Genomic DNA, 19,549 nt, shown 5'->3' with positions numbered 1-19,549 from the left:
GATGTTAGATGGTTAGTAGGATGTCAATAACCAGTTGCTATGCCATACAGTATCTGACTGTTGCTAGACTGTTGCTAGGTGTTTGCTTTGGTAAACTCTGATGAGATCAGTGAACTTCGGCTGACGTCTGCTGAGCTGTGAGTCGGACTGAATGAAAGCGAGGAGTATAAACATAGGCTCTCACCAGGATTTTCTGAGGTGAGCGCATGGGCTCATCTTCTTTGGGAACGATCCGGATGTAGAAAACGGCTGGGAAGATGAAGATGAGACACGGGGCCGATGTAGCACCTGAAGGGAACGGGAACACACACACACACACACACACACACACACACACACACACACACACACAGAAACGCTCAATAGGTTGAATTACTTTTTTGCCAGTGTTCTGTAGAGCTTGTGGTCTAACTGACCTATGACTCCAAAGATGCCCAGGATGTTGGGGGCGAAGATGACGAGCAGGTTGATGGTGGTGAGGAGGACAATGGCGATGGCGATATGCCTCGGCCACCAGAAGGTTTTATTGGGGAAGAAAAGCTGCTGGATGGCTCTCCTCACCTACACAGCACAGAACATCACAAACTATCAAACTCAGAGACTCTCACCAGACCTACTGAGTGTGTGTGTGTGTGTGTGACAGAGAGAGAGAGAGAGAGAGAGAGAGAGATTGCAGACTCACTGGGAACAGTACGATGGGTACGGTGAGTGTGACGGCGGTGAGTACTGCCAGGCGCACACACAGGATCAGTGTGTCATATGGGTCGATCTTGCTGTAGGTGTGTAGCAACTCAGCCTCCACCCTATCTACACACACACACACACAGAAAGAGTTACAGGAAGAGCAGAAACACTCTGTCTAGTATGAGTAATATTTAACGGGAAAGATCCCTAAATGAAAACATCATGGCTTAAGCACAGCTGAGTGTCATAAACCATACTGGCCACTAGAGGGAGATTACGCTCTTCTTTCCACCTTCAACCTTTCTATTTTAAGTGGAAAACCAGTCCGAATCTGCACTCACACTCAATTTTTCTGGCATAATCATATTCAACTTTAGCAATTACAGTAAATATCTGACCAATCTGGTAGCTGTTTGAATTGTGTCCAAATTTCATGATGAATGGCCCAATAGAGATGCTCCACAAGGCCGATTCCCTTCTCCTGTAAAGTTGTCATTTTGGAGACACATAGTTTGTGTGTAACAGCGACAATATATGTCCTTTAGTGAAAAACACATTCAAGGGAAAATTCACCTTGTTTCACATTTGAGCCTTTCTAAACACTCATGAATTTCTAGGCATTGCAGACAGAAGGTTTTTACATTCCTTGCTTAATTAATTTGCTTAAAGTAATTGAAAGAAAACTGCCCCCTTCACTCCTATGGAACTCACTGGCAAAATACATATGACACACTGTACACACACGCCTCGACTGACAGACAGAAATATCCATTCTAATGTCCACACTTTTGATAATACAACACTTTCTGGGAGACTTAAACTTCTAGTTTTAGCTTTAGCACACAAAACTCACACCAGGAGTACTAATATCTAGCTGTTTGTTGCAAGTATTGACCAGGAAAAGTGTGTAATGCATCTAGAAAAGTCAGATATGATTTTAAGTGAACTTCCCTTTAAAGCAACACTATGGATAATTGGCATTTCTTGCTTCAGGCCTTCCCTATAGTTGGTAGACAGTAATTCATGCTTTGAGCCACCTCTAAAGAACATGTTTTTCTGGACAGGCTGAAAGTTACACAGCTGTCACTGTCAGTGAAAGAAGCATGTTGACTGAGTTGGTAGAGTAATATGATAGGATTTTACACAAATGTGACTGCAGAGGTTGCTCAGCGTTACGCAGTTCCTGGGAGAACTATCCTGCATGCTTATCCAAACTTACATACTGTTACACACACGCTGTTCTCCCTAACACAAGTCAGTGGAGCATCACAATAATTTTGAAGCTGTTATTTTAAGGTAAAAATGCTACATAATGTTGCTTTAATCTAGTTTTAAGTTAATTTAAAAGTAAACTGAACTTCTAAAACATGTGAACATCTAAAACATGTAAACATTCAATGTTTATTTATTGTCTGGTTTTAAGTAATAACAGTTTTACAATACAAGTTATGTATCACAGTTTGTGTTCAACCCTGTACCGCAAACCTGTTTATCCAGCAGGTATTTGTTTCTTTTGAATTATATTGAATAAATAATGTGTTTCATACAGTATTTATCAAAACTATAATATAAGGGTCTTCCTTTAGCAGGATAAAAAAGGTTTGAGCACAAGATTGCACACGGATTGTGCAATGTAAAAATATTAAAATAAGTGGGGAAAAAAACATTAAAAAGTAATATTCTAATAATATTCTATAAAATATTGCTATGTTAATCATTTGTGCTTTTTATTATTATTATTATTATTAATAATAATAATAATAATAATAATAAAAACTATAATATAATAGTGCTAGTATTCTAAACAAGATATTCTTTGGCCAACAAAGACATTTTATTGGTGTAAACATAGTGAGTGACGTGTCAGCTGCGTGTCTGAGAGTCTGAAACAGTGAGGAAGTTTACAGTGTTTGCAGAGATTCAGTAACTGCATGCACAGTCAGTCACCTCATGCAACGTTTACCTTTTGTACCTTTCTTCCAAAGTTTCCCCGCTTTTAAAGAATGAAAAGAATGGAAAGAAAAGAAAGGAAGGCAAGAATACAAAAGGAGTGGAATGACCCTGCCGCTGCCCCGCGTCTCACCGTAGAAGGTCAGATATCCGAATAGCGCAGCCAGGAAGTACATGATGTACATGACAGCGATGGAGATGTTGGACACATGCTGCATCTTTTTCTTGTTGGGGCTGAAATCAGAGAATATCGGGATGTGATCTTTCTCTCACACACACACACACACACACACACACACACACACACAGAAACCCACACACAAACACACACATTCTCCCCCTCTTCAGGCCTGAGTCTCTCCTGGTAAGCCTGGACGTGAGTGTCTTCAGGTGAGTCGCCATCCTTAAGACTCTGATAACCGCTAACATCGAGTAACACTAGGGTAGTGTAATAGCACACAAAAGTCACGGGTCAGGTGGCACTGTGGTTCGGACCTCAAGAGTTTGGTACAATGTGAAAAAAGCAAGAAAACCCCAAAATGCCTGAAATCAAGAGAAGTTTTCATTTATTTGAACAGACAGACGCACAAGTTCCAGTCTGTTCCGTCCAGTGTGGAATGCCCCCTACATACCCCATGTAGTAACACTCGTGTTTTCACACACACACACACACCCTACAACTGCCCACCACCGCAGACACACCGTCCTTGTCTCATCCACCATGATTTCACGAGTTGAAATAGGATGGAAAAAGGCCAGAATATTGGAAACACTTGTTTCTTTTCAAGGCTCTATGACCCATGGATCGATGTTTCGAATTCTGGGTCATGCTGCATTCCATCAGCAGCCAGAGCCTGAGAGAGCACAATTGGCCTTGCTCTCTCTGGGTGGGTTGATGACTCGCACTCTTCCCACATCACTTCTGCATTGGATGCCTGGTGCATCGGTGGCAGTTCGAAAAAAGGCAATTGCGGGATGTGTCAGTCTTCACCCTCCTGGTGTCGGAAGGATTCCATGTGAAAGGGGGAGAGTACTAACGAGTGGGTTGGATAATTGGCTAATAAATTGGTAATTGGAAAACTGGGTAAAAAAAATCAAAATTGGGTAAAAAGGGGGTGGGAGAGCTAGACTCTCGTAAATCAACTAAAATTCCTACAAATCCATGCAAATCCAAAACTAACTTGCTAACAGTTTACAGGTTTTCCAGGCGGAAACCTCAACTCGCACTTGAGAAATCTGTGAAATTACGTTCATCGATTTTTGTTACCATGTGAGCGCTCTGTCTGTAGCTTACTAAGTACTAAGTACTCTATATGACCATTACACCCCTAGGGCATACAGCACTGTGCAGAAGCTTTAGCCACCTAAGCACATTTGATTTACCTAACCAGGTGTTAAAGGATACCTATAATTAATACGGGACTCCCATGAGAGGACCTTGTGGAGGTAAAATCGCAGCTCCAGTACTTCCCTCTGTAGCACAGCTTTTAAATTAGCTGATGACTTGACTCATGTGTGCAAGAGCAGGAACCCCACTAAAATACGCAGTGGAGTGATACGCCAGCACTGGGACAATCACGCGCCTGCCTTGGCCCTGTAGCTTCAGATGAGTCATGGCATGCTTGCTGCATTCTGCGTTAAGCTCATGTCACTGTGCAAGTGTGAGGGCGACTGAAATGACAAGCCAGGCACAATGCAGAGGCATTCCCATCATACCATCCACAGCATTATTCGCAGCCGACCCCAGACCAGCCAGTCACAGAAGAATCACATTCACATCACAGCTACAGAGTCGTGACTAGAGGGGTCCAAATCTCTGACCTCAGAACCATTCAGTTTATTTATGTATCATGAAATCTATTTCAGAAAAGATTAAACACACACTGAACACATAAATCGACTTCCGCAGAACAATACAGACAGTAGAGGGTTCGCACGTGACGTCACAAGTGGCGGGACTGCTGAAAGCCCCAAAACAGAGAAACTAATGGGCTGCTGTAATTCTGGAATCCAGGCACCAAAACGTGGGAGAAAAACAAGCCCATCGTAGTTGCAAATTCAGCAACATGCTAAGTTTGAACAAAAAAGAAAGCAAGTAGACCACATGAAACAGTCTACTAAATGAGCCTGAAAACAGTGGAAAACACTCCTAAGATCATTCACTGGGCTCTGTGCTCTCAGATATGAGGCTTTGTCCTCCAAACAGGTGTAATTTAGGCCTCACTTAGCTGGACGCTCCACATCACGGTCCATGGATCATTCGTTTTTTGGGGTTTTGATGGAGGGCTGTCAAGTCCAACAGCTTTGAACTTGAGCAGATAGTCGCTTGTTTCATTCCTGGTTTGTTCTTTTTCCCTAACAGACGCTGCAGCCGTGTTGTCGAACATTTTGCCACTCAGTAACGTCAAAGCTTACCCTCTATAGAAAATCATTATAATTAAGTTCAGCTATAACTAATACTAATATTAATAATGTAGTTGATTCGCAATCTTCAGATTTATATATATATATCTATATGTACTATATATATATTTCTACACCCCTAGTCGCGACAGATCTCAGACCAGTAGCAGATGGTTGAGATTGAGACACTTACTTGCGCAGCTCTGTGTAAATCGGCAGCACTTCTGGGTGGCACACGAATGCAAAGGCCAGGATGGGAATAGTGTAGGCTGTCTGGAGACAAATACACACACACACACACACACACACACATTGAGATTTTACTTAATGGCTGGACATGCCTACTTATATTTATGTATTACATGCCTATATTAACTGTATGTAATAACATACATATCCCTTTAGTATCAAGTGCCTATACGGAATAATGTATACCATATGTATTTTATACTGTATATGTGAGTACCAATACCTAATAATAATACTGTCCCATATGTATAACACATGTAAGTACATATATGTACACATGTAAACAGACTGCAGTCTGTTTCTCTGCACACTTTATTAGCCTTCTTTCACCCTGTTTGTTCTTCAATGGTCAGGACCCCACAGGGCCACCACAGAGAAGGGTGATATTTGGGAGGTGGGTCATTCTCAGAACTGCAGTGACACTGACATTGTGGTGGTGTGTCAGACACTCCTACCTAGTTGATCTATACCATGTCGTTGTAAAGTCAGAGATAGAAGCCCATCAGTTACTGTATAGTTTGTACTGGTCATCCTCTAGTCCTTCATCAGTGCTCAGAGGACGCTGGTGGCTGGATATAAACACTCCAGCAGCACTGCTGTGTCTGATCCACTCGTACCAGAGCAACACACACTACTAACACACCACCATTGTGTCAGTGTCACTGACAGTGTTGAGAATGACCCACCACCCAAAGGATAGCCCACATCACCATGGATACCAAAGCTTCGACCACAACCTCCTCAACTACCATCCCACCACTTCATAGTCCATTAAAGATGGGACCACTTCACAGAAGGATAATTGTTTAGGCGACTAATTGTTGGCTTGGATATGGAAGGAGTCCAAGTCCCGGCTGATTAGGGATGCCAGTCCAGTCGGCCTGGAGAACACACTGAACCTAGACTGGACTGCACTCTCACACGCATCCTACTGGGGTGGTAATATGTAAAATATGTGAAATCTTAATTAGCTCACATTTACACAGCCATAAATATCTGTACACCTATGTAAGACGAGAGTGTGATGTGTGTGATGTGAAGTCTATAGCCTATAGAATGTTTGAACTGTTTGAACGTGGATGTGTGTTAAGTACAGGTCAGAAAATGGGGGAAAATAAGACAGTCTGAATAATCCATCTTAGAGAGTGAACTCAGTGAACTCAACAAAGAGAAAAAAGAAAGAAAGACAGAAAGACAAGCCTGGCCACTAAATGCCACTTCTTTCCCATAACCCCTGCTGCTCGGCCTAATTTAGCTCATCGATCAATGGTGAACTTTAAAACTGCAGTGTGTTAAAGTTCCCCTGCTCTCCAGCGGGTTCTAGATATTGAGAAGATCTAATCAGGACAAATTGCATCATGCTAATCAGCCTACAACCGTTTGAATCACTACGAGGCACATTAACATGTCTCACTGTGTGTTTTCGAGGGTGAGGCTGCTTCTGGGTGTCTAGGTGCAGAATTTCACCTGAAGTTTAAGGTTGAACATTCGGGGGGTGCAGGAGGGGTCATCTTCAGGGGTCACGGTGACCCCGCCGTGGTAAGTACTGATGTTCAAACCCACTGTCTGGTTAAATGCAAAGTCCACAAAAGGACATGGCACCTGGAACTTCTTATAAATCACCTGGATTCATAAAAAAAGAGAAGAGGAGAAATTATTAAAGAAAAAAAGAGATGCGATGAGGAGAGAAAAGAAGAGAAGAGAAGAGATGAGAAGAGAAAAGATGAGAAGAGATAAGAAGAGAAGAGATGAGAAGAGACAAGAAGAGAAAAGAAAATATGATTAAAGAACAGAATAGAAGAGATGAATAAAAAAGAGAAAAGATGAGAAGACATGAGAAGAGAAGATACGAAAAGAGAAGATAAAAGAGTAGAATAGATGAGATGAGAAGATATGAGAGGAAAAGAGAAGAGAAAAGAAGAGAAAAAAGAAGAATAGAAGAGAGGAAATGTGAGAAAACGAGAAGAGAAGGGGAGAAATGTGAGGAGACGAGAAGAGAAGGGAAAAAATGTGAGGAGACGAGAAGAGAAGGGAAGAAATGTGAGGAGACGAGAAGAGAAGGGAAGAAATGTGAGGAGACGAGAAGAGAAGAGAAGAGAAGAGAAGAGAAGAGACAAAAAGAACAGAGAAGATCAGAGAGGAGACAAGATATGAGAAGAAAAGAGAAAAGAAGAGTAAAAAAAGAGAAGAGATGAGATGAGAAAAGAAGAGACAAGAAGAGATGAGAAGAGACAAGAGGAAATATGAGGAGAAAAGAAGAGAGGTAAAGAGACAAAAAGAAAAGAGAAGAGAGGATAATGTCAGCAACTCACACAAACACAAATCCATTCTAGAACTATAAATACACACACACACACACACACACACACACACACACACACACACACAAAGTGAGTCAGACAGAAAGAGCAACAAGCATGGCACACACACACAGAAGTGCACACACAGAGTGAGTCAGAGATTGAAAATCATGCCAACTCTCTCTCTCTCGCACACACACACACACACACACACACGTGGCACACACTCTCTGCAGGCTTGTGGAGAGGGCGATGAAAATATTCAATTGTCAGACTGAGTAAAAGGATTATAAACTGCTGATTGAAACCACAACCAATCAAAGCTGAGTGTAATTCTCCCTCAGTCAGCACAGTGTATGTGTGTGTGCGAGTGTGTGTGAGTGTGTGTTTTATTCCGTTCTGCAATGATTTCTGCTGCCGTGGGAACACTCCGAGGTAATTTGTGTGAAAGTAGGACATACCGAGATAAGGAAGAAGACCATGCAGCTCAGAGAGAATCCACTGGTGTAGCCCAGATAACCTGGAACACACACACACACACACACACACTATTAAAAACATGTTTTCATATTTTTTTAACATCCTAGAACATTAAAGAAAATTTAACAGCACTCACCGGCCACTTTATTGGAAACACCTACCTTGTACATCCACTCTCCCCTTTTATTAGAAACACCTCCCCTCTACTCACTCTCACTGACCCCTTCATTAGATAATTCTGCTCCACTTAATTTTTATATGGACCATTTGGACAAAAATATTGGGACACCTGCACATTACACCTACAGGATCTTTTTCGACAACCCCTCTTCTTAATAATACCACTCACAGTCAATGGTGGAATATCTAGGAGGGAAGAAATTTCACCAGCTGACGTGTTACCAAGGTGGCATCCCAGTAAGCTCTTTGAACCACCCATTCTTTCACTAATGTGTGGAAACAGCTGCATTCAATGATTAAGAGGTGTGTCCCAATGCGTTTAGTCCATTTAGTGTAGCAAAAAAAAAAAATAGGCCAATTAGGCCTATTTAGGGTAACCACCAAAATACAGGTCATTGTTACCAGCAATACCAGCAAACCAGTCAGCATTACATCCATCTGAGCCTGTCCTACTAGTCGGCCTAATTCAGTAGATGCTTTACATGTACTGCAAGTCAAGAAGGCCAAAAGGGATCTCCTTAAAACCCTCAGATTAAAGTGTTGTGTTACAGCTGCATCACATCTCTTAAATGAGACAGAGAGAGCGAGAGGGATTAATTTGCGGAGGAATAAGCAGAGCTGGTTGGCGTATTCAGATGTTTGTGAAGGAAGAAAAGCCTGAGGAGGATCATGACTTACCCAGCTGCTTCATCAGAGCCAGCGGGAGAATGATGCAGATGGAGACGATTATCACCAGGTAATTACCGTCCAGATACCACTCTCTAAGAGAATAACAGGAGAAAGAAGAAAGAACACAGACAGCCGTCAACGAATTTCGACAAGCGGACTTCTGATTTACACCCCTGATCCCAACTGGAGCCCATCAGTCAAGACAGGTCTGAAGTCTGGCCTTTTGGGTTTTACACTGGAGCTACGAGGCTAATGTAGCTAATAAGCAAGAGAAGCTTGTGCGTCACCAATTAGCATGGAGCTAACTGCAGGTCTACGTTATCACTTGGAAATGCATGTTTGTACAGTGAGGACCACACACGCTGTGGGGTGGGGCAAAGGGGGGAACTCTGGGGGGCTGGAGTTCTGCTGGAGGCTTCAGCGGATGAAGCATGAAGCCAGACCCCCAACCCCCCACCCCCACCAGCATGGGAACTTTTGTCACAAGAAGGTGAGGGAAGATAACGAGGAGTTTGGTCTAACTTTAGTTATTTTATAATTCCATACATAGACAAAAGTATTGGGACACCTGCTCCATCTTTGTATTGGATGCAGAACCAACCATCATTCCAGAGAACACAGTTCCACTACTTCACAGCTCAGTACTGGGGGGCTTTATTCCCCTCTAACCCACACCTGGAATTAGGCATGGTGCCAATAGGGTCATGTTTCTTTGGTAATGATGGGAACCAGGTGTTGCCACGACTACAACAGAAAAAAAATTATTTACTATCCAAACCCACCAGAGAACCTACACGTCTTATATGCGTTTTATATGAAATGTTGCTGACAGTAGAATTATGACAAATATGTTTTCTTAGGGGATTATTCACCTCACATAACCCTGTATGTATCCCTGCACCCTGAATGTATTTAATAAATATGATTTAGCTCAAAATCTGCAAAACAATGTATTGCTTTGTACTGCAAAGTCTGATAAACAGTTTGAGAAGAGTGTGTGATGATTTAGGTATGCAGTTAGCATCATGCTAGTTGGTGGGTATACGCATCCACTGCTTGTTAGCTACATTAGCCTCGTAGCTCCAGTACAAAATTAAAGAAGCAGAGTTCAGACACCAAACACGCCCCAGCCGATTGGCTACACTTTGAACTGGATTTGAATTTTAATGACGGTCAACCGGAACTCTTTTGGCCGTTCCTCGAGCGAGCAGATCTGCTTTCCGCTCGTGGCTGGAGCTCTGGATGGGAGAGTGAGGAGGGTTATCACAAAACTCTTTCAGACTCGCTCTCTCTCTAAAGCTCTTAAGCTGGTTATTCTTCCCCTTATTAAGTCCGGGTTCTCCCAGACAGCAGGCCAAAAGAGAAAGCAAATCCTTCCTGACCTGCCACATCACGACCTGGGGCAGGAAGCGTGCGACAAAAAAAAAAAAAAAGAAAAAAAAAAAGAAAGACAAGCACAAAAGCGAAAAATCCTCCTGCATCACAACCTGGAATGAGAAAATGTGGGAAAAAAGAAAAGAAAATTCCGCCGCAAGACGACTTGGAAAAGGGAAAATCATGATGCGGAAGAAGAAGAAGAAGAAAAAAAAAAAACTAATCCTGCCACAGCATGACCTGGAATGGGAAACCGGAATGCATGTGATTCCGGAAAAACACTGAAAATGGACAAGAAATCCTGACCGTCCGAAAATCCTTTTGGCCGACAGTCTGGGAGAGCTCAGAGATCACACACACATTTCATCTGCGTGAAGTGGAGTGTGAGGAGAGGGAGAGGGTTCTCACTGGCTGGGAATGAGGTGAAAATGAGGCTTTAATTGAACTGATGGACCAAGCTTTATGTGTGTGTGTGTGTGTGTGTGTGTGTGTGTGTGTGTGTGTGTGTGTGTGTGACGTGAGGTGAGAAAAAAGTAGTCATGTCCTTACACAACCTAGTCTCAAGGGTGAAGGAGGATGAGTCAAACAGTGAGACGAATGCCACATACACACACACACACACACACACACACACACACACAGGACTGTACCACTGTGATGCATCTCACCCAGGCCACTGTCGACAGCGTGCAGAATTAGTAAGTAAATACGCTGTTTTGGTGTTAACTAAATGCTACTCCACTATATGCTCATGTTAGTTAAATGTTAACAACTCCAGCTGAGGTCTGTACGATGTTAAATAGCTAGTGTTAGATGTTAACTACTCCAGCTGAGGTCTGTACGATGTTAACTAGCTGGTGTTAGATGTTAACTACTCTAGCTGAGGTCTGTACGATGTTAACTAGCTGGTGTTAGATGTTAACTACTCTAGCTGAGGTCTGTACGATGTTAACTAGCTGGTGTTAGATGTTAACTACTCTAGCTGAGGTCTGTACGATGTTAACTACTCTAGCTCATGTTATTTAGATGTTTACTACTGTTTACTGTTAGTTAGATGTTAACTACTCCCTTTGAGGTTAGTAAGATGTTAACTACTCCAACTGATGTTAGATGTCAACTACTATAGCTGATGTTAGTAAGGTGTTAACTACTCTAGCTAATGTTGGTAAGATGTTTAACTTTTTTAGCTGACGTCATGTTAACTACTCTAGCTTACATTACTTAGACGTTAACTACTGTTTCGCTGCTAACTTCATTAGTTATTTAGAAACTCTAGATGTTGCCACATGTTAACTACTCTCGCTAAGGTTAGTAAGATGTTAACTAGATGATGTTATATGTTTGACTATCGAGATGACGCCTCAGCACTGCTGTTCTGATAAGCACCGTTAGCTCATTAGCTCCACCTGTTATAACCATATGTTAATTTTAGATAAAGTGTAAAGCAAAATGTAGTTGCTCTTAATAGAAAAATCTAATTTACACATTTTACAGTTTATCAGCTGAGACATGAGTCAAATTGTGCTTCTTTAGTTGAACACTAAAGCTACATAGCTAATGTTGCTAACAAACACTTGTCAACCCAATTGTCACCCAAACCTTTTCCGTAAACACAATCGCCAGGTCTCAGTATACCTTACTGCAGTGGACAACAGTCCTCGACTGCTGAGTGGAGGCCTAAAGAGTCGAATCCCTCATCCCTCACCTCTACCTGTAGGAAATCGCTATGGAAACCCTGAACTTCAGAAGTGAGTAATGACCATGGAAACAGTCTAAGAAACAGCCTCATCGCCTTCTACTGCCGTTGAGCCTGACTGGTCCAGGAGGGGATGAATGCAAACAGGCTGCAGACAGTCACAGATTGTTTCCATGGTGATTTTGAGATCACGGATTCAGTGTCTCAGGGCAAACCTTTATCCAGTCCGAGCTCCAGAGTTTACTCCTACCATCTGCTTATTTTACATACACACACACAAACCTATTCACACATACATGCACAGACACATATGCATGCATACACACACTCTTACTGAGCTGCAGCCTCACTACCTGCTGAGAACTGACCTTCAAAAAAACAAGACACACACACACACACACGCACACACACACATCATTAAGATCTGTGTGTCTGACTCAGAATTGATCTACATTGATCTGAGAGAAACTGTGAACAGCTCACCATTTCTCTCCCTCACACACACACACACACACAGTGAGTCAGTAATTAGACAAGACTAAGTGAACGAAGCATTCAGCATTAACGCTGACCAACACTGTAAAACACACCGATAACTAAAGTTTAAGAAACACACACACACACACACACACACACACACACACACACATACACACACACACACACACACTGTCCTGGCATAACTCTTTGCTCTTTAAATCTCTAGGCCTTCTGTGATCCATATCTGTGGACTGTGTGTGCTAGAAAAATCCAATCCTTGTTCATATTCACTCTGTCCAAACCATTGACCACAGTTCAAAACATTTAGCCTGTGGTCAGTTATAATCCCATTGTCCCATTATCTCTGTGTCCAGCTCTGTCTGTCTGTCCATCCATTTCTCTGTCTGTCTGTCTCTGTCAGTCTGTTTATCTCTCCATCTATCTGTGTCTGTCTGTCCATCAAACCCTGTCTGACTGTCGCTCTGTTCTATCTGTTCATATGACTGTCTGTGTCTCTCTCTGACTACCTGTGTCTCTTTCTGTCTGACTGTTTGTCTGAGTGTCTGTGTCTCTGTCTGACTACCGGTCTGTCTAACTATCAGAATCTCTTTGTCTGACTAACTGTGTGTCTCTCTCTGTCTATCTGACTAACGGTCTGTGTCTCTCCTTGTCTGACTGTGTGTCTCTCCTTGTCTGACTGTCTGTGTCTCTCTTTGTCTTACTGTCTGCATGTCTAACTGTATTTGTCTCTCTTTGTCTGTCTCTCTTTGTCTGACTAACTGTCTGTCTCTCTTTGTCTGACTGTCTGCATGTCTAACTGTATCTGTCTCTCTCTGTCTGACTAACTGTCTGTGTCTCTCTCTATCTGACTAACTGTCTGTGTCTCTCTTTGTCTTACTAACTGTCTGTCTCTCTTTGTCTGACTGCCTGTGTCTCTCTCTGTCTGACTGTCTGCATGTCTAACTGTATGTGTCTCTATCTGTCCGAGTGTCTGCATATCTAACTGTCTGTGGTCTCTCTATCTGACTGTCTGCATGACTGTATATCTCTGTCTCTGTCCATCTGTCTTCCTGTTTCTGTTTGTCTGTCTGACTGTATTTCTCTGTCTGACAGTATGTGTCTATTTTTCTGTCTCTCTGTCTATCTCTGACTGTCTGTCTGTATATGTCTTCATCTGACTGTCTGTCTACCTGACTGCCTGTCTCTATATTTGTCTGACTGTATCTCTCTATTCTCATATTTAGAGAAAAATATTGTAATCTAATGTCTCTCGCTGAAAGATTACATCCGATATCATCAATATGACACATAACACAGACATAACAGCTACTAAATCAAGTTCAGTCAGGGGCATCATTTGATTTTTAAACATCTGATTAAATGTATTTTACCATAAACAATAAACAGATTAGTTCTAACTGTGTTAATGTACTCAGTGGGTGCAGATGGTTGTGCATGCTGGTGCTGCTGCTGTGTGTGTGCATGCATGTATGTGTGTGGCAGTATGAGTGGGCTTCAGCTGGCTTTAGCAGCAGTGTGTTCACATGCACTGATTTCTCATGGTGGAGTGTTGCCTGGAGAGAGTAATGCAATATCTGAGCCAAAAACAGGTCGGGTGGAAGTTTAAAATGCCACACACTGGTGACATTCACACTCACTCACTCTCTCACACACACACACACACACACACAGACACACACTTACCCAGATGGTTTGTCCACTTTGAGAAATGCTTGGATCACCAGAGGAAATTCATACTTCACTATGTACAGATAGCTGGACATGGCTACGAGAGAGGAGAGAGAGGACAGGTGTAAGAGTCAAACACACACACACACACACACACACACACACATAGGGGCCAGACTGATACATAATTTGGCCAATGGCATCCAGCTCCGCCCTTGATTGGTATCAGCGCTTGGCCGAATGACCCAAAAGACGGTCAGCGACTGTGAAGATGCTTTACATCAAACCAAGGCTCTTTAGATCTTTCAAAGGTTCTTTCCCCTTTCTTCACAAGGCTCTGAGCCTTGATTTGATGTACACCTTCTTTATTTTTCCAGTTGAAAGGTTCGTCACACACATCTATATCATTAACAGTCTTCTATATACTTCTCAAAGTACCACCTTTACTTTTAAGAATAAAAAATAAGACATAAAAAAATAAGAGCTGATTACCAAAAACGATGACGTCGTTTATACCTGGTCACTTAATCCATCTCGAGTATCGGGATTATAGCTGAATAAGGCTGAGCCGTATAAAAATGCCAGTGTGACACACCCATTTAAACCCGATACTAATCCTATCACTTAAACCACTTGAGGAGGTGGTCTGAGCCATATTATAGCAGTGTGAACGCATTCAACAACCGAAGCTCCTCCCAGTACAACCCAAACGCCAGTAATAATTGCTGCTCAACAAGCAAATTTGCATATTCTGTCCCACACAGCAGTCGGATTTCAGTCTGACCACCACCAAGTGTACATGCATGGGGATAAAATGAACAGGATACAGTACAGACACTAGTCACACGACTACAAGCTCTGTTCAACCGTGACTATCTAAGTTTCTTTAGCTTTACATCTTAATAAAATGATACTGTTAATTAATCGCAATTCAAAGTAAAAAAAAATGGTGACATTTTCATATCAGTTGGACCCAAAAATACACACAGTCTCCAATCTGTAGCTCCCCCCACCCGACTCCAGGGCAAAGGATTGTGATTATTATGCTGGAAGCAAATGTAACTATAAAGAGAATCCCTCTTCTATATTTATCTCCCCCAAACATGAACAAATCCCACCACAGCTGTGAGCCGTTTCATCTCATTGTGGATTAAACTGCTGATAAAGTTTCTTAAAAGAACAATTGAAGGAAAGACAAAACAACAACAGAAATAACAACAGTAACACGGGGGACGCTAATGTTCAGACAGACGAGTGCAGCTGCAGTGCTGGGATTTCATCCTTTGATAAGAACGAAACCCAGTTCTTTGAGATTGCCTCCACCACTTACAGTCGATTCAGACCTGAAACCAGACCTAATTAAAGCTCTTTCAGTCAAACAAGGCCAGCTGCTGAACTCACATCAACAGGTATATAAGAGTGGTTGTGCTGAAGAGAGAACTGGTATGACAATGAATTCATCTCTCAGGATTAGAAAGGTTAATCGCAGACTTCCTAATGAATCACTGCCATTTTAGGAATGATTCAACGCATGTCTGATTTGCAAGCTGCCTCTCAGCCAATCAAAACACTGACCACACACCATGTGATCCAACAGAGCAACACCTTTTCGAATTAGAGATGTGGGTTAAATAACGGGTCAATGTCAGGGATGGGAAATTACGGTTCCTAGAAGCATCTCAATGCAGACGTTGACGACACAAGCCAGCCACCCTCTGCCTTAACAGCTAGAGTACGGACATACTTTGGCTCTGGCTGGCAGCAACTACAACCAGGTGTTTTCTTAAAATACCATCGAGCAAGCAACCTCAAAGCTTCCACCCAACTCGGAAAAGGTGGTGCAAATTACAAAATCCATTGCAACTGTTATTGCCAAGGATTTGCGTCTACAAACACAGACTTTAGTCATGAACTGAAGTCATGAAATCACTGAAGAGAACGGGTAGGATTGCTGTTTGAGTAGACATGTGTGGACATCCATTACCACAGAATCCTATATCCATCCTATGACCATGACCGCATAATCCACATTTTATCACAGATGAGTGACAGATAGCATCTTATGTGATCCAAGCAAGAGCAGTAAATGGGTGTAAATATGGCTGAGACTGCAGCAGGGGAACAGAAGATCACTAAGAAAGATGTAGTTGTAGTTACTGATAACGCTCCAACATGGCTGTTGCTGGTGAACTGGGTCAATTCCTACATGTGAAATGCTAAACCCACTCGCTAAACCAGGCCTCTCAGCAAGCACTCAGGTTGCCCGTCGCTGGGTCAAGGCATTTTTCCATCAATTCCAATTGTTTCATTAATAAAAGATTTTGAAAGCAACATAAAACTACAGAAGTCTGGAAACTGGAAGTCTGCAAATGGTCCAGAACTTTTATTCTGCCGTGAATACTCAACAACGATCTGGAGAGAGAGAGAAACCATTTGAATGATGAAAGGTTCCGCTGTTTATCTTCAGCACTTTAGATATAATCACTCGCTTTCCAGAAGGGTGTGTATGTGTGTGTGTGTGCATTGCCCTTGCCAGTGTTATTGCTCTACATTGTGTGTAGGTCTCCTGTGACGCGCAGTGTGTGACATTGCAGTCTCACCTCCAATATTCTGCAGTGTGATTGCGATTCCCGCGGCCATTTTTCCCGGTGTTCCAAAGGCTCGATATCCCAACTGCTCATAAGCTCTGATTCCTGCAGAGCACAGACAGGATTCAGGTGATTAGAAATAAAATTTACCACATTTACCGTCTTACCCCACATACAGTCCTTCTGTCAAGAGATGTTTGGTGTCTGAGGTCTGTTTCTTTAGATGCCGTAGTCTGTTTCCAGGCGTGGGCTAGAGGGGTATAAAGTACCCCTAGCATTGAGCTGTTGAGCAATGGAACTGTGTTCTCTGGAATGATGGTTGAAGCTTTACCCAGTACTTTTGGGGATAAGTTGGGAAGTTGGGGGTGAGGTAACTCAACTAACACTCTTGTCGCTGAATGCAACCAAATCATCACAGCCATGCTCCTCCAAAATTGTGTAGAAAGCCTTCTTCCCTGGACAGTACAGACACTCTTTTATCATGCCCTTGATTTCAGAAGAAACAATGAATAAGTTGGTGTCCTAATATTTTTGTCAGTATAGTGGATTATTTCTTTAATCTTTAATATTAACCCTTGAACCGTATAATATTTATATAGCAATTCCAAAATGAGAAATATTAAGATATTTAGACTACATTTAAGATGAATACACTTGTAAAAACAGTAGCAGACCTTAAAGTCTGCAATTGTGACATACAGTGCAAGAGTCTGAGTTCTACTGCTATTAGACCCACTTCCTGCTTATGCTTTACCCACAAACATGCCTTACAGTTCGTGAAACCTAGTGTGATGAATTCTCACAATCTCATTTATGTAACTGCTACCCCTCAGCGACCATTAGCCACACAGGCACTAAGTAGATGAGCTGTTTCCTTTAATATAATGATGGGAGTAAAGGTGGCTGGTCATAGATAAGCTAATCAGGGTAGGATTGGAGAATAAGGTCAGTGTGCAATTGAAGAATACACAGTAGGCAGCCATCACGCTAACAGTGTTAACAGAATGGACAGATAGCTCACACTCTGTATACCCTCCTGGTCCCCTGGGACAGATTGTAGTTGTCCTTTTAGTTGGCAGAGTATTAATGCTGGAGCACCGGGCTAAAAATAGCAGCCTCGGTGCACTGCATCACTGTCTGTGTCTGCCCGCCTCCCTCTGACATCATTACTGGAGGATGAATAAATAGTAATAATGATGATAATCACAATATTGATGATAATAATAGTATTAAACCCTCTAAAAATTTGACTTTTATTCATTCCTACAGATACACTATGGACAAAAGTATTGGGACACCTGCCCACTGTCCTGGGCAGACTTTCTTTGACTTGCTTTGAGAATCGCTCAGCAATTAAGCCTATTAATATAGAATAACTGTCTCTACTGTCTAGGTTTTCTTCTACAACAGAAGCTGGCTTTTGTATATTGACGAAAGTCGTCAAACTATTACTTGAACTGGTCTGAGGCCAGGTGTCATGCGTGGGACTCACCGACGATGCCTGAGGATTTGAGCAGCAGGTGGATGGAGTAAGCTGAGAGACACGCCACGGCCGTGAGGAGAAACCTGAGACACACCAGGACAACAAACACTGTAAATACAAATACGGCAGTGCAAATGGTATTACCGTACAGATCTGCTCGACTGTGGTTGATTGAGCCACTCTAGAGTGCTGTAACCTGCTGCCACAGACTACAGCTATATTTAATCACTCATAACTCATCAAGCATTATGAAATGAGACAGTAGGAGACAACAAAAAGTGGATAAATGCATAATTCGACGATTATAAGCAATAAAAAGCTATGTATAAATGTAATTATCTCCACATAGGCAACAACATGCTAAATAAAACCCCACTTATCTCATCATCTCGTGCTGAAACACCTCTCCAGCCCACTGAAGCTACAGAGTACAGTGTCTATTTAGCTGCCACCATGCTAAAACACACACACATACAGAAGGGTGCAGATGTGTTCGGGAGCTAACCACAATATTAAAAAGCATTTCTCTTAGAAATAAGAAAGTTGTTACTCTGAAAACTCTGGATCGCATCAGAATAGATGCAGGTAAACATAAATACAGGAAAAAGTAACAAGAATTTGATGGATTCCATATCCAGGCTGCCACTGTTGGGCCCTTGAGCAAGGCCCTTCACCCTCTCTGTGCTCACTGTCACTGTGTGTGTCTAATCACTAGCGTTTATGTGTGTTGTCATATGAGGCTTCATCCTCTAAACGTGTAAGATCTAGGCCTCAGTTAGCTAGTACACAGTATCGGGGTATTTATATATATATATATATATATATATATATATATATATATATATATATATATATATATATATATATTGCTATCTAACCTATCTAAGCTATATAACACACACGCACACACACACACACACACACTAGTGATCAAACACGGTAAGCACATATGCCTGGAGGGGTGGGCAGCCAGCAGAGGAGCAAAGAGGGTGAAGGGCAACAATGACAGCTTTACAAGCCCGGGAATTGAACCCACAACCCTATGAGACTGAAGCCATGTAAACACAGAATCATCTGAGCTACTTGCACTACCTATGCTAATTACGCTAGGTATTTTTGGATAGTGGACCCACTCTCAACCTAACAATGATACTGACATGTGCAGCTGCACTACTCTGGTGCCAAGCGCAGGCTAGGGGGTATAATGCACCCTACCCTTTGGTATTGGTATTGGAGTTGGAGTGTCGGAGCTAAACATCCAACATCAGTTCCTGACCTCACCGATGCTCTCATGGGGTTGAATACAATCAAACTCTCCTCACAG

The 19,549-nt window shown here is 42.3% G+C and overlaps 1 protein-coding gene across 3 annotated transcripts in view; it reads right to left on the bottom strand.

Moving 5' to 3' along the window:
* Positions 1-19,549, bottom strand: part of slc38a3a (solute carrier family 38 member 3a) — a 76,320-nt gene that overhangs the window by 6,807 nt on the left and 49,964 nt on the right. For all 3 annotated transcript variants that reach the window (XM_072666589.1, XM_072666590.1, XM_072666591.1), the window contains 11 exons: positions 18,235-18,308; positions 16,755-16,847; positions 14,170-14,251; positions 8,925-9,007; positions 8,048-8,106; positions 6,754-6,909; positions 5,231-5,310; positions 2,768-2,868; positions 683-807; positions 417-561; positions 185-288 (listed from right to left, as the gene is read on the bottom strand). In XM_072666589.1, coding sequence (XP_072522690.1) covers positions 185-288; positions 417-561; positions 683-807; positions 2,768-2,868; positions 5,231-5,310; positions 6,754-6,909; positions 8,048-8,106; positions 8,925-9,007; positions 14,170-14,251; positions 16,755-16,847; positions 18,235-18,308 — 1,102 coding nt within the window. The remainder of the gene's footprint in view (positions 1-184; positions 289-416; positions 562-682; positions 808-2,767; positions 2,869-5,230; positions 5,311-6,753; positions 6,910-8,047; positions 8,107-8,924; positions 9,008-14,169; positions 14,252-16,754; positions 16,848-18,234; positions 18,309-19,549) is intronic.

The sequence above is a fragment of the Salminus brasiliensis genome, chromosome 21 (genome assembly GCF_030463535.1).
Source record: "Salminus brasiliensis chromosome 21, fSalBra1.hap2, whole genome shotgun sequence".
In the NCBI taxonomy this organism is placed as follows: domain Eukaryota; kingdom Metazoa; phylum Chordata; class Actinopteri; order Characiformes; family Bryconidae; genus Salminus; species Salminus brasiliensis.
This window is presented reverse-complemented; position numbering and strand designations above follow the sequence as displayed.